Consider the following 16,461-nt stretch of genomic DNA (forward strand, 5'->3'; position numbering starts at 1 on the left):
CTGAGGAATATAACCTAACACAAAATTACTCTGCAGATAAGTAAAGGAAATCTCACAGCTTAGAATTTGGTGTGGAAGCTATTCCATATAAACATACTGAAACATTACATACCTATATATACATGTAAATGTTTTGTAGGCATAGTATACATTCACAAAAACAAACAACTAAAATTCATGTTTTTTCAGTGAGACCAATTAAAAACTGCAGTTTCATAGAGGCATATAGGGAAGTCTTCCTGAGCATTAACTATCTATTTGACTTTGCATAGGTAGACTGGACTTAGTCTTAAAATGATCAAACTGCTACATGGAAATCCTGTGTCTGTTACTATAAAACAAAGCTTAACTATGGCCTTCATAGAGTAACCAGGACACAATTAAAATCTGTTCATTAAAAATAAATAAATAAATAAATAAAATTGATTTTTAAAATGTTTGACAAGTACAGTGCTGTTTTGGTTTGCTGTTTGGGTGGTTTGTTTTTTTCCAAAATAGCCCTTATAGCACAAGGAAAATGTAAATGTAGATGTATTTATGTTGTTCCTATCAGGTACATGTTCTGGTGAAAACACATCCAAATGTCTTTACTGTAGAGAAGCAAACAGATCAGGCATAGTCAGATTTTTTTATACATACTTTCAATCTTGGCAGATTAAAAAACAATCCCAGTAAAGAGGTTGCACCCACTTTTTAAAGCATATTCTGAGTGGAAATAAAAAATGAAATTAATTGAATAAATGGAAATCAGGAAAAAAAAAATTGACATCCAATTCTTGCTAAAATCTGTTCAAATTCTTCCTCTTTTCTCTGCATATTAATTTTACCAAAATAGCACAGGATGAACCTTTGCCATGGTTCCAAGTGGCTGATTAGATTTTGAACCAAAGTCAGTATGATAATATTTGGAAACACAGTCCAGCAAGGTTCAGTTGCAAGCTGAATAAGCTTGAGAAATGATACTCACCAAAACTCAGTAACCTTTTCTACAGCATGCTAATACAACACGATAGAAAAATCAACAGGCACAAGTTTTGTTATTATGTTCTTTACAAAGGTTGCTGTATAAAAACATTTCACTGTTTCAGAGGTCATATAGACATTAGAAAACTGAGAGTTGCAACAAATATTAATACCCCAGAATTATCAAAGACTGATAGATTGGAATGTGGTAAGTACTGTAGATCATAGGAAAATATCCAAAAGGTTTATGTCTTCTGGTTTTATCGTTTCCTTTTTATTTTTTTTTTAAGCATTTAAAGTCTTAGTTCTGAAAGGAAGGCTATGTGAGTGCACAAAGCTAATATCACTCTCTAGCACTGAAACAAATCCAAGTATATTCACCTGGAAAAACACAATTGGAAAAACACATCAATGGCATACCTGGAGATATAGACTGGAAACAGTTTACATATGTATTTACAAGGACTCATGCTTCATTTATTTTTTAGATTACAACTGATATTGTTACAAGTATCCGCAAAACATTCAGTGCTTTCTTTTGTGCTCTACTTGTGACGATTTTGTTTTAAAGGAAATAGTACTCTGCTTTCTAAGAGTTCCTTCAGCATCATGCTGTTCTTTGGACACTGAAAGGAAAAATAAAGACCCTTTGAAAACAGTACTAATGCCAAGCCTACAAGTGAATGGTAAAGGAAATGCTATTTTAAAATCTTTCCATGAAGGGTGCATAATGTCCTGAAGAAAGGCCTGGCCACGGCTATTCTGGCCTGGAAAGGTCAGAGGAGAGGTGAAGGTACAAGGCAGCAGCAAACTGTTTTTCACTGACAGTCAGTGCACTGTATTCAGCTTCTCTGCACATATATCCCATTTAATGTAGTTCATTTCTGTTTGCACTTAAAAACCTTCACTCTACAATCTTATAGAAGTGATGTTCTGAGAACACCAAGACTCCATATTTCAGATGATCCATTTTCTAGGAAATGTTGTTTGTTCCTCATGATTAGAATAAAATGGAGTTTTCAGACATGTTCATATGCAAACAGAGCGTGCAAACACACACAATGTTAAGTAAGTTATCATTGTAGCTTTTTGTTAACTTAATTCAGCAATTCTCATGTATAATAAAGAGTCTGAATGGATTTTTTTAATATACTGATTTATAAATAAAGAAATCAAATGTACCAAGTCTGAAATTTGTTCTTGATAATGTTTTAGATTAGGAAGTATTGTTTTTCCCAAATTTCACTGCAACATCAAAATAAGCCATTATTTCATCTGAATAACAACCCCCTCTAATCTAAATTGCTGACAAAAGGAGAGGGCAATATAAAAAAGGCTGCTCTGGAGGATATGCTGACTTTGCAACATGTGGAGGTGTTAGTATGTCACATCAATTTCAGTCAAAGTGAAAAATTTATGTCTGTTTATGAGCTGAACAGATAAATCAAGCAGTGGTTAAAAGGACTTGGGAAAGATATAAAGTCCTGAAGAACTTTAAAGAACTCTTTAGTGACATAATTTTTTTTATAGAGGATCTTACTAATAGACAACTGTATATTGGAATTAAAATCTCCAACAGTTGCTTAATATTTCCAGCAGATCTTTCTCGAGTACCAGTTACCAGTATGGTATTTTCAATAATATTTGAGATTCAAATATAATTTTCCATTTGAACTCATGTGACTTAGTAATCAACAGTGACATTTAAGAAATTCAATAAATACTATAATGAAGGCATAAATTATGCAGAAACTGTTTAATGATCCAAATCTGACCATTCTTTCATGGTGTTAGTTACTAAAAAGGAAAGCATACCAATAAGCACCAAAACCCTAAAAACTGCAATTTACTTTAATGAGATGATAATAGGAATCTAGCCTAGCCTATGGAAAAATGCATATGAACAAGAAATTCCAGATCTTTTAAAAATCTCAGTAACAGCTAAAATGAATCTACTATATAAAAATATCATTATGTGAGTTGTGCAGAATTCCAGAACAGCATTTCTAAGACAGCAGTTTTATTAATAAATTTACATACTATACTAGAAGCTAGCAGTGATGGAGGTGGTCTGCAGTGCACAATAATCAGGTCTCTAAGGATTTTTATGAAATTTAGTGCAGGTGAAGATTTGTGTGAAGAACACTGATACATACACTGGTGCCATACACCAGCACTCTGATGATAAAGCACTGGACAGGCACCTTTGTGTGTCCTGGTCTGCCTATGAAGAACATCTCTGACCCTGCTCCTCCAAACCCTAGGGGATGGAATCTCGGCCATGGAGACTGTCCATCCAGGTCTGGCCAGCCAAAGGAAACGTGGAGAGTCTCCTTCCACCACAAAAACATATACACACACGCTTCTCCCTAATTAGGGAAAGAACACAACTAAGGCCACTAAAGCCACATGAAAGGACGTGCAAAACCACTCCCTGGGGTGTGCCATTGTCCTCAGATCACTGTGATTTAATCCTCTTCAGAGCATTTGTATTCTTCTTTCAAAGAAGATTAAGTTGAAGTTATGAAGGGTCAAAATGTCACTGAAGGAGAGGCGCTTACACTGGGATTTAAGGTAGATTATTTAGCACAGTCTGTACTTTAAATTTATTGTACCTTGTTAATTTTAACGTTTATTATCTCCTTGCAGATGGAACAGACATTTTCAAAAAATAAAGGTAGCTCCTGTTTCCAGGGTTTTATCACTCTTTTTCATCAAAAGAACATTAGCTTTTATAGCTGCGTGTATCTTAAAAACCAGAACATGGCTTTTCTATATAATACAGTAACTATAAGATTAGCTGTATTATTTTAAAAGTTTATGCAAAACTTACTGACGTAATTTTGTGATATGCAATGTATTCTAACACACACAAGAAAATCACAATCTGAAAAATTTTGGATAAAGTTTGAAGGGAGAGATTATTTAGATTCTGTGAAATGATTCTAATATGTGCAATACATTTCATATATCTATAAATCCATATAGATGTATTTTTAAAATGGCTGCTATAAAGTGTTAACTGGAAGCAGGATTCTGTGTACAGTGTCTTAGGGTAATTTTATCTTTTTCTTCATCTTGTAATAAGAGTATACACTGAGGTTCTGGTGAGGTTTTTTTATCAAGTTACCCTGTGTTGTATCACAAAAAGAATTATTAGTATGCTGACATCATGCATATACATGCTCAGAAAATCCTGTCAATCAAAGTCTGACTCCAAAATTATTTTCTTTAGGTTCCAGATAAATATTTGTTTAAAGAGAAATTGCAATAATATTGCATTTTGCTTTAGAAAAGCAAATTAAATATTTAACAAGATTATTAAAACTATGCTTTCTTTAAAGCTTATTGACTTCAGGGATAACATCACTTCTCACAGTTCATTCAGACTTTTCTTTGCTATGCGCTTAAAAAAATCATCCATATTAGAATTTTTGGGCTCGGTAATATTAGGTTTACAAATGGACTCAATGATCTTAAGGGTCCTTTTCAATCTAATCGTTTCTATGACTCTTGCAATACAGTCCAGTATGTGTTATTCATATAATTTAATCCATTTTTCCATTACTGTTTGAAAAAACTTGGTTACTTAAAGTAACATAGACTTGAAAATAAAGCTTAAACTGTCACCATGGGCGAGACAACATAAACAGCTAATTTCTTACTCATTTAAAATCAAGTATTGGATTTTTGAAACCATAAAGTGAGTGTCGTGCATCCAAAGGGGCAACACAGTTCTCATGGTTTGAACTTTATAGCAAAAAATACAGAAACCTGGCAGAAAAATAAAATTCTAAATAAGAAGTATTCTTATTCAAAAGAAAAAAAAATCACAACATGCTATCTGTTGCTGTCTAGCTATGAAGAATCTTTCTCTCTGACCATCATTTGCAGGTACTTTATAAATGAATGGATGATACTTAAGAATTCCAAACAATCTCAGTTGTAGATATTAACAGGAAATTCTGAGTATATCACCACTTTATGGATTAAATATGAAAAATTACTAAAAGGTAATTATTTTGGCCTAAAGAGTGAAAGGACTATATCTTCTTAAGTAAGATCAGTGGGCAGCTAAGTTCATGGTGCATACACTGTGATGTTTTCTATATTAAAAAAAAAAAATAGAGAAATTTCTAACTGGTAAAACACCTATTTCTTTTTACCTAAAATTATTAAATTGTTGATCAAACTTTCAAATTGAGCTGTATCTGCTAAGAAGCAAAGACTAGGGTTTATGTTTCAAACACTTAAACTGTTCAGTTCCTTTTCTTGTTTATTTCCAGTAGAAGGAAAAAAGTACAAAGAAAGGCCCACCAGAAGTAAAAAATAAACAAAAAAAAGGTCTCCAAAAGATTAGTTATTTATACTTAATTCTCACATATATTTTATGAGAATCTTGTTTTAAGGTGTCATTTTTATTTTTACAATTTTTTCTTCGTCTGAGCTGTTTCCTACACAGAATGTGTTTAATTATTATGTGAAACTACTTTCCAAACAAGTTTCACTAACAGAATGATCTTCACTGGCTGAATTAGAACAATTCTTTTTTATTCAGTGACAGCATGTTCTTGTTTTAATGATTAATAATTTTACGAAGAGAAGAAAACAAGGGTTCAAACTTAAACTGTTAAATCAATTGCTGAAAAGATATAAATGCAGGTATGTGTCGTCAGTCAGGCATGCTGCAGTCTAGAGGGGAATTATTAATTCAAAATAAGTACTTTTGGTGAACCTAAACCTATTTAACCAGAGTGGTCAGAAGATTCCAGGCCTTGTTCTAATGCATATTTAAAATTTATTCACACTGAAGCAGCTTTAACAAGGGAGATCAGCAACGGCGTTCATCAAGATTTCCATTCAGCATGTTTATGGTATTCTTCCAGGAGATTACTTACTAGGATTTCAGATATGTCCCTTGTATGGAAAAAAAATCTCTGAGGTCTTTCATAACCTTACTGAATAATCAGAAAGGAAAAACTATATTTGAAACGTAACTAAATCTTACAGTCTGTTTTTGTAATTTCTTTACTTTTTAAATAGCTCTGCTGCTGAAACTCTGAAAACTGTGTTCACAACAGCCCGTATACTGGTTTTTTTCTGTAAATATTTACTTCTCTTGTTGTTTTTTTTTTTTAATTTTCATTTTAAAGCAGCACTTTATAGTGCTGTAGACACATTGAGAAATGTTGGTGGGTTTTACTGTGAAGTATGAGCTGTAAAAAACATAATGTAATTTTGTTTAATTTGTGAAGACATGTGGAGTGACACCTGGTCATCTTGGCTTCAGTAGGGAAAACTGGCATAGATACTTACTGGAGAAGATTTCAGTTTAGATCTTTTGAAACACTTAGGTATTACAATATATTTCATTCTTCAAGGACAGAAAAATTTAAATTTCTGGCCTTTTCATATGCTTTCAGAGGATTCTTTTTGAAAGGTATTAAATCATTCTGTTAAGATATCTGGGATCTATAACAGAGAATGAAGGATTTTCAAATAAAATAGGACTTTTTAAAAAAATAATGGTAGGTTCAAATCATTCTTCAGCTTTTTACTTTTTTCTAGTATAGGTTAACAGCCTCCTGTTTTAGCAATAATAATGTGGTTCTAACATGGTTTAGAAAGTTTGTCATCAAAGATAAGGGTTGCCTGTAGTGTCTTGCATTTTACTTATTATACAGAGGTAACATATTAATTCTTTCTGGCTTTATAATGCATGACACTGAGTATGACTGGCAGGAAAATATCAAGATACCTCTTGTATTTGCTAACACCCTAGCTGTTTGTCAGCTTCCTGGAGTTAAAAAACTAACACCACTTGTTAGTTTCCTGGAGTTAAAAAACACCACCACCCCATCTGGGTTTCCACAGGTCACCTTCCAGAGCACACAGTGATACCAGTACAGTGTTATTCCTTTGTATTCAAAACTCTTTCCAGGATGTATCTCTACAGGACCTAAGTCTGAAATCTTTCTTGTGGCTCCAACTACATTCTACGGTCTGAGAAACATGATTAATAAGGCAGACTACAAAACCTGGAGTAATGAGAATATAGAGAACCCTACATAGTTCTGACATTAACATGTTTCTGAAGGTGAGCCAAAGAAGAGGCAAAAGAAGCTGGGAAGACATGCCTCTCTCTTAATCCCTTAGGCAAATTGTAAATAGGATTAAATTTACTGTTCATACATAAAATATGTTATGCGTATTGGTTCATTTACAGGCACCATTTCATGCCATTTTTAGGTGGTCATGCTAATAATGTAAGATAGGCAAACTGTATCATTAATATCCTTTCTTAATAATTAAAATGAGATGAATTTCAGTTAAAGTAACAATTTTCTATAAACTATGACACTATTTAAGTAGTAAGAGAAAAAAAAAATAATAGATACAAAGCCAAGATTTGGTTGGTGAGCTGTAAAATATTGCACAAGAGTGTGAGAAATCATGTTCCAGTCCTGAGAAAAACTCACAACTTTTTGAGAAAAAAAAATTAAGTGTGTCCTTTCCCTTGTCTCTACAAAACATGTATAAGGCATCAAAGTCTACAGTTTGCCTTCTTTTTAGCTGACTGCAATCACTAAGACATTGTCCTTGAGGTTACATGTCACAATCTATTAACTTTCTCACAATTAAGATGAGATTCTATTTTCAGACAGGTTCTTTGACTGCTAAACAAGAGGAAGGAGATTTATTCGGGCACCTTGTGACAGGATAGAAGTTTAAACTTTACACTTAGCTTAAAGCACAAAATGTATTGTGAGTGCAGATGGTTAAAAATTTCATCAACAATATAAGATGAGAAAGTTCTAATAAAACTAAACAGAACATTCAAATGAAAGAGAGAAAAAAAAGCTATAATTCACCTTTTTCTTAAATAATTTACTATACTTTTGAAGTTATAAACATTTCACGCTTTAGAATTTTGAAACTGACTTAACAAAACTAAAAAAAAAAATGCATAATAACCCACAACAGGTTGAAAAACAAGACTGAAAGCCAAAATCCAACTGTCAAATTGCAACAATATGCTTCATCAAAGAGATGCTACTGCTACTGCAAAATGCACATTGTATACTTCAGGTGTTTGCAGAAAGTCCGCAGAAGTAAGAGGTTGAACTCCATAAATAAAATCAACATTGGACAAGTACAGAAATAACAACAGATGAATTTACATTAGAAATACTAGAAATGAAATATAGCAGAAAAAAAAATCATCTGATATGTATAATTTAAATTTTTGAACTTTTTCATAGGGTTATGAGAAGGTAAAGTTCATAATTTTGGTTTGAGGAAACAGTGTAAAGTGTCAGATACATAACTTGTGCCAACACCCTCTCTCCACTCTACAATCACTATTTCCACGAATGTATTTCACAAATGGATTTTTTAAAGACAGTATGTTTTCTAAGTAAACACAGACCTTAGAAATGACACATGTACAAAAGATAAAACCATGACAGAAGGGACAAGAAGGGGTAAGATTAATTTAGATAAAGGCTATGTGATGGTAGTCACGCAATAAAACGTACTTGAGCTGTGTAACTATACAGACTTAACGCACAGCACAATATTTTAAGATTCCCTAATGCCTCAGCCATAGAAAGGCTACAGCATGCATCTGGTTTTTCATTCACAGCTCTTGTACATCACACTTAAGCAACTGGGACAGTGTTTCCAGAGGCTCTGTAATTTTCTTTGTTCTCATATGCTTATTCCATGGCCATGGACCTGCCAATCTCAGTAGTGTTGCTATGGAGGATTCTCATGGGAAGTGATTGCCACCCTCATGCCACCCCTTCTTTCTCCTCTTTTTTTCTGTGGTTCTTTGATTTCAGTTTACATTAAAGTAAACCAAAACATGGTGTATAGAAGAAGTAGATAATAATAATTAAAACACTCGACTATTATCCAGCAATATGTGCACACAGAAACATAAACTATGAATTGTCTATCAGTTGATCTGATTAGTGAGCCTGAGTCCCAAAGAAATACAGATTTAGAGAAGAATAATGGCAGTATAGCTGCCATTAAAAAAAAAATAATGGCTATTATCACCACTTGCCTCAAAGGAGAGACCACTACTAGAAAAATATTGGTGTGGAGAAGTACCACGATGTTTCCTGGCTGACCACTGGGGAATAGCTCCGCTTCCTGTTCCTTTCAACGTTCACAATATGTCACAGCCACAGACACTGCTTCTAAAAACCTGCTCAGGAAAGCCTTAATGTCCTCAGTGCCATAAATGTATAGCTTTCTAAACTTGGGGTTAACATCTCCACAGCTTTTCACTCTTTATTTTGCCTGTTTTGGTACCGAAACAATAAGGTCACTAGAAATGAAGTGAAACACTTAGACAGGGTACTTCAGTTTATGGACAACTTTTAAGGAGCACTCCCACTCTTCTAATTCAGTTACTTTCAGTTACTGAACTGTGAAAAGTCTCTCAGTGTTTTGCAGCATCTTTTGTACAAAAGTAATTTTGACAAGATTATTATCAAATCATTTTCATCACATGTGCCCATAAGGTACTATTGAAAATAGTATCAAATGTTTTTCCTTGTCCTTAAGGTGAACTAATTAACATGGAAATTAACAGCAAATGATACCAGATGTTAATAAGAAAGAGCTCTTTCTAGCTGCAGGTCTATACAACCTATTGAAATGGAAAAATATCAATACATGCAGGTATACTGAGAGATATCAGGTATTCTTTAATACAATTAATCAGCTTCAGAAGGTACTGAATTTCCCACAGTCAAAAAGAAAAAATATGTTTATACTGCAAAGGTTCTCATTTCTTTGAGACAGAAGCAACACAAATGAGGCTAGGGTAACTTAGATAAATTTTTTTGAGTTGAATTTCCACAACTCTACAGATCTTCTTAATTTCCACAATAATATACAATATATCTGTTCTGTTGTTTTCATTGCATACTAATTATGACTTAAGTCTGTGGAGATTCTCAGTGAGGCATGATAATAAGGTTTATAAGTACCCCAATTAAGTCTTAGAATATTAACAATATTTTTCAAATAGTATCCAATATGACACAGGTTAGCAGAATGTAAAATTTAAGACCTTTGTAAGAAATTTGTAGTTTCTATTGACCTCCCAGCAAAATGTATTAGAACAATAACTTTCATTTTTACTTGCAAATATTTTTAGTTATTTTGTAGGTATTTGCAAATCCATGTCTTCATTAACCATTCACTGAAAATAGAGACACTATCAAAACTCTTAAGTTTGTTAAAGCACTAAATGCCTATTTCAAATTAATTTGTTGGGGTATAATGAAGTAAGTTACAGCATAAGTTTAAAATATTTCATTTCGCTCATACCTTGATAAACAGCTTTGAATCCTGGTGAGCCAATGCTGTCATCAGATTGTAAATGAAGCCACATCTGGTTGCTCATGCTCACAATAAGATCAGGAACACTAGATCCAGTGAGTCTGTATGTAGGATAAATGGCAAAGTCATTTGTAGATGCATTAATTACTACTACTACTATCACTACTACTACCACAAAACACAACCTTTTAAATTATTCACATCTGTTCTAATCAGTTGGATTTTGGATAAAACTAACTATGCTATAAGAAATAGAACAATGTGAAGTAATAGAAATATTTTTTTAATTACTGCATTCAACAATGATTAATCACTTCTAATAAAGCTGTTCCTACCTAAAGTTTCCAATAAGTAATTAAGTTTTAAGAGATGAGACTGACTGTATGAATTAGTTTTCACCCGTTTGGATGAGTATTGCGTTTCTGCCTGCTTTCTAAAAATCAAGAAAATTGCTTTATATGCCTTAGAGCCTGTGTGTCCAGAACTTACTACAACCACATCTACTCCATTCAAATCACTCACAATGACCTCTCAAGTTTCAGGGAAACTGCTATTTCTCACACAATAATGTGTGACAGCCAAGTATATAGATAAGTACAGTGCAGTGTACAACACATGTAAGGCACACTGGTGAGTCCCAGCATAAAACTTGAGTGCTTGTCAGTTGTATCACTTATGCATCTATAATTCTGGTATCAAAAAGTTGTGTATCAAAAGGAATCATTAAGAAAAAAGGTTGCTTCTTAATAGCAAAAAACTAGTGCATACTCAGGTTCTAGTCCTGAAAACCATTCAGATTGTAGTGATAGGTTTTACAAAAAAGTAGTGGGAAAAGTCACACATAAAGAGTGGCTGTAGAATCTCCCTAACTAAACTTTTATCAGACACAACACAAACCAGAAAATTCTCTGAAATTTCACAAGCAGAAAATTCTCTGTCTTTCTTCCAACCCTCAATCTTGATTATGGAAAAAACCCAACCAACCAACCAACCAACCAAAAAAAAAAACCCAAAAAAACAAAACAAACAAACAAAAAAAAACACCCCACACGCTTGAATTAAGTAAAATTAATAATGTGCCAAACCAAGATAAGATGTTCCAGAAGCAGAATTTCTCAAGAAAACAGGGTATGGATTACTCTAAAACATATTATTTAAATACAGTAAACCAGATGTTAATACTGTTACAACTTAAATGCAATGACATTAAAAAAGGAGAGGCTGAGTAGAAACAAAGTGAGAACTGAGGAACCAATGAGATAAGTTACAGGAATTCTCTCTGTCTTCAATCCAGGTTATGAACAAGAAACTATAAATCCCACATATAAGAACCCAAGAATTTGGGTTCTTACTCTGCTTTATTGAAAATAAAACTAAAATACACAATCCCCTTATAAGAATAATGGTCTTACTAATTACTACTGAAAGTAGCACCTCAGAACAGAATTGCTGTTAAAATGGCTGAGTTTTATCTAATATGGTCTATAAGATTTCTGGTTATGACCTGTTGGTAATTAATTGATTATTATGATACTATAAGTGCAGAAAAGGGGGAAAAAATGAAATCCATTATGGCTCAGCATATGCAAACACACAAATAGTGCTTAGCTTGGATAAGTAAGGAAATCAAGAAACTGCTAAATAGCTGGGTTGTTCAGTTTGACCTGTATAAGAATGAAAATAAAGCAGCTGCTTACTCTAAAAACTGAGCTGCTTTCCAAATTAATTGGGAACTGTATAGGTTCAAAAAGATGCTAGGTATAATCAGAATGCTGAATATTCTCTTGCTGATAAAATAATGAATGGTGATAAAGTTGGGACATTCACTTAAATGAATAATTTAGCCATTTTAGGAAAGGGCGACACCTCACTAGACAGTGAGTAACATAAACAAAAGTAGTTTGCCTGCAGAAATACATATATAAAGAAAGAAAAAGTAAAGATTATGTGTACATTGACAGACAACTGTACACTTGTATTTTTTCTGCAAAAAATTCTCAGTGGCTATTCAGATGTGTAAACCTATTGCATTACCAACTAACAACTGTTTAAATGTCTCTCTTTATACTCAGTAATCTGATTACTGTATGAGACCTACAATGAATTTCTGAACATGGATAAGATGAACATTAAATTTCTAAGCATTTATGAGTAGGATGGAATACTTTCAATTAATATAAAAGTCCCTATAGAATGCAAGCAAAAATAAAAAAAAAAAGGCAAAACAATTAATTTTTTTAAAAAAGCAAATAAAAAGCCACAACAGAATAAGATAAACTCATCAAATAGGCAGAGTCCTCTTCCATCAAAATGCCAGTGGTCTATCTGTAGATGATAGGTATGAACCAACCAAAATACAATCACTTCCTCAGATTCATCTCTATGGGGAAGGGAGAGAAAATTAACACATCCCTCCTCACCCCAAAACAAATGAAAAAAATATGCCAAATGAAGAAATCAATAAAATGTCTTTTTTTTTTTATGGAGGTAGTAGTTTTATGTCTGGTGGGGTTTTTTTGGTGTGTTTTTGTTTGTTTACTTGTTTGGGTTTTGTTTGGGGTTTTTTTCTTTTGTTTGCTGCTTAGGTTGAGATTTTGTTGTTTTTATAGTTTGGTTTTATTCCTTGAGAACACCTCCACAGATAGAACTACATCCTTCAACTAGGATGGCAGATAGGGTAGATCAAATGTGTAGGGAATGCAGCCCTGTCCACCAACACATGCTGTGGCTGAGTTTGTCCCAGTGTGTAATCACCTGAAGATCAGATCATCTGCAAGTTCAAGAACAGAGACTTGCAGACCAGCCACTCAGGCACTCATTAGCTGCTGCTAACCTCATTTCATGTGGAGGTAAACCTGGGTTCATCTCCACATGAAGGAAATTTAAAAATGTTGAGGCGAACTTAAGCTGAGCTTCTCACTACTCTGAACAGATCACAGGTCAGAAAAGGCAACTCTAAGAGAAAGCAATTTTTTGCAGCAGTTGGCTCTCTGCTTAGTTATCCACAACAAGCCAGATCCAAACTACTCAGAATGGTCTCCAGGACCAGAAATATCGGGTTTTACCAGGTAGGAAAGGGTAGGTTCTTTTCCAAGCCCCCAGTAAATTTCCAAACTTTGTATGAATAGAAGAAAAGGATAAAGGTTTGCTACAATGCATTTTACTACCATGGGTGTTTTTACTATGTACTGAAATAGCTGACATTAGCAATCGGGTTTGAATCACAAATGTACGGTTTTTTCTTTGTATTGGAAGAAGAACAACTAACAGTTTTCTGTACAGGAAATAGTTAAAAGATTCATGTTTTAAGGGAATCATTAAAAAAAAAAGCTTTAATGTAAATGCTGCAAGAAAAACAAATTATAGTATTTGGAGCAAAGCAGATCTTCTAAAGCAAAGTGTTAGTTTATTACACAAGAATTTAAAAACAGAAAACAGGACATTGCAGGAAACATTCTGACTGATAAATTTCACCTAACATATGATGATCACTAATGAGTTATTTTTAAAAGGTAGCCACTCGTTCTAGCCAAACTCTGTTAAACATAAGAAATATAACAATAAATATAAATATAAGAAACTGCTTTGAAAACTTTATAACCTAAGCATATTTACATTCATATTAAGTAAGTTGTATTAGTTTTCCAGAGCTAAACATCTCAGCCTACATAATCCATGAAGATTACTAAATTTTCCAACAAGTAAGGATTACAGATGAAACAATTGTTAAAAATCATAAAATTGATGTGAATCTCCCCTTTAATTAATTAGGATTTTGGTGATTAGATTTTTTAGAAAAGTTTACTATAAATATTAAAATTAAATACATTAATAAATTAGAACCCAACAGATTCTCTATTATTATGCCAACTAGTCTGTCAAAAAATGCATAAAATTGATTTGAAATAATTTGCTCTTCATCAAAGTGTATTGGGGTTTGTATGACTCCAGTGGTATCTTCCATGAACTTAAAATCATTTTTCTAATTATTTTCCCAATTTTGTACAAAAAAATAAAGATGGGGAGTCTACACTTTATTTTTTTTCCTCCATTTTAAACATCAAGATTTCTTCATATTCCCCTCAAGCTGTAGTGCTACAGCTTTGAGGTTATGCAGGCAATTGCTAAGGGATGAGAGTCTGGACATCATGGAAAGCTTGTGCTTGGACAGATCATTTATACATCATGATTCTCAGCTCCCTAAATCTTCTTTCCATAAAGTATTTAGAGGTGCCCTATTTACTGACCTGCCTTTAGACAGTTCCATTGTTCATAGGAGGACTGGCTTATAAACATCTTGGCAAGACTGAGCTCATTATAAAGTTTGAGTTTGTTTACAATACAATGTTTGTTTACAATGTTTAAATTTACAATAAAGCACCCAATAAAGAGGTAGCTACTACCTTGGGGTCTTTAGCACCAGAGAACTGGAAAATTTTGCATGGGGCTGAGGCTTATATGTTGAGACATGACAATTTTCCACCAAGCTGAAGCATTCAAATATTTAGAATTAGAGTTGAATTTAGAAAGATATTTATTTTAGTATATTGTGTTCAAACTAAATCATAAAAGCTATGACATTTTAAAATGAAATGCATGAGATTCTACAGTGATATTCTGCAGAATTTCTGCAGAAATTCTGGCATTTTTTTCTACCAACAGAAGCTTGAAGACTGTAAGAAAAGCTGTATCATTTCTTTAAGATACCCTCAGAAATTTAGAAATTACATCTAGCCAGAGAAGTCTTGGCTGTAAGCTCCTTCATTCTCCTGGGATGAATAAGAAACTGCAAGGTGCTGCTCAAAGCTCTATAAATGTAACAGAAGTTATTACAACCAACTAATAAAAAATTTTGATAAGAAAATCACTCTGACATTTAGTTATGAACTTACTCATGATAATATACTCTACAAGTGGACCTAGTGTTTTATGAGGGAAATTACTTTGCATTTACAGAAGACCCTTCTGAAAAGCAAGTGAAATGGCACATATCTGTGATGCTGTTTAAATATAATGTATTTCATAATGCACGATACAATCCAGTGTTTAATAACATCAAGAACACTGTCTCAATAGAAATTCAGATTCATTATTAATGATCATGAGACTACAGTTTTGTCTTTGGGCCTTCCTGTATTCCAGTGTATCTCAGTTATTAATCGCTTCGCTTCTCAAATGATTTTGAGAGTGATGCTGATCTTGCAACCCAAAAGGCAAATAAGTTTATTTGCACAGATTTTGCTTTCATCAAAGATACAATTTACAGTAAAGATGGTAGGACCAGCATTGTACTGCAATCCTAAGTGATGGGCTGTGGAGTAGTAGGGATAAAACAGCTGCTATTTTAGTCAAAAAAATTATACTGAAGAAAAAATGGTTAGAAGTAGTGTGTCTCTACTGAGACCATCGTACTAGTTCTAGAAATGCCAGTGATAGATTTAAAGTGGATGTCTGCTACAGGATTTTTATGATTTCATTAAAGTGAAAAAAGTTTATCAGAGGTGATGTTGTTATGGAGTGCTGCTTATTAAATAGCAATTAATATGAGCAATTTATGATTTAATTTTTTTCATTTTTAGTTTTTGTACAGTCATGAAAAATAGATGGGGACTAGGTAGTCACAGGTTAAATGGCTTCAAATGGAAAGGTAAAAAGTCAAGAAAATTGAGATGTAATTTTAATTTTGACACAATTTTGGCAAATTATGATATATGAAGTGTACTCAGTGTAGAAAACAGAATTAACAGTTTGTAACAGCAGATCTACTACTTAAAGACTTCACTCTTAAGGAGTTGTGCAATCCCTAGGAGCAAAAAAGTATACCGATTAAAAAAAAATGCAAACCCTTTTGTCAGAGATACAAGTAGTTAAATCAACATCACCAGAAGGACTGTTGCTTTATACAATTAGTCTGCAAAATACAAGAAAAAATAAATGTGTAAATGCATTCCCAGTTCAAGTTTTTCTTGTTAGTATAACCCGAAGGCTCTCAAAATAGGATTTTTTTTTGTTTGCTTTCCTTTTTGTTTCTTCTTTCTTCTTGTTTCTTTTTCAGATACACAGGATATAGAATTCAATTTACTCAGTAGCAGCAACTTAGTATTGCAACCTGACAAATGCAAGCATTAAACAAATAAT

The 16,461-nt window shown here is 33.2% G+C and overlaps 1 protein-coding gene across 1 annotated transcript in view; it reads right to left on the reverse strand.

Moving 5' to 3' along the window:
* CSMD1 (CUB and Sushi multiple domains 1) overlaps window positions 1–16,461 on the reverse strand; it is a 1,074,318-nt gene that overhangs the window by 267,984 nt on the left and 789,873 nt on the right. Inside the window, exon 12 of the mRNA XM_063389341.1 lies at window positions 10,312–10,424. Coding sequence (XP_063245411.1) covers window positions 10,312–10,424 — 113 coding nt within the window. The remainder of the gene's footprint in view (window positions 1–10,311; window positions 10,425–16,461) is intronic.

This window comes from Prinia subflava, chromosome 2 (assembly GCF_021018805.1).
Source record: "Prinia subflava isolate CZ2003 ecotype Zambia chromosome 2, Cam_Psub_1.2, whole genome shotgun sequence".
In the NCBI taxonomy this organism is placed as follows: domain Eukaryota; kingdom Metazoa; phylum Chordata; class Aves; order Passeriformes; family Cisticolidae; genus Prinia; species Prinia subflava.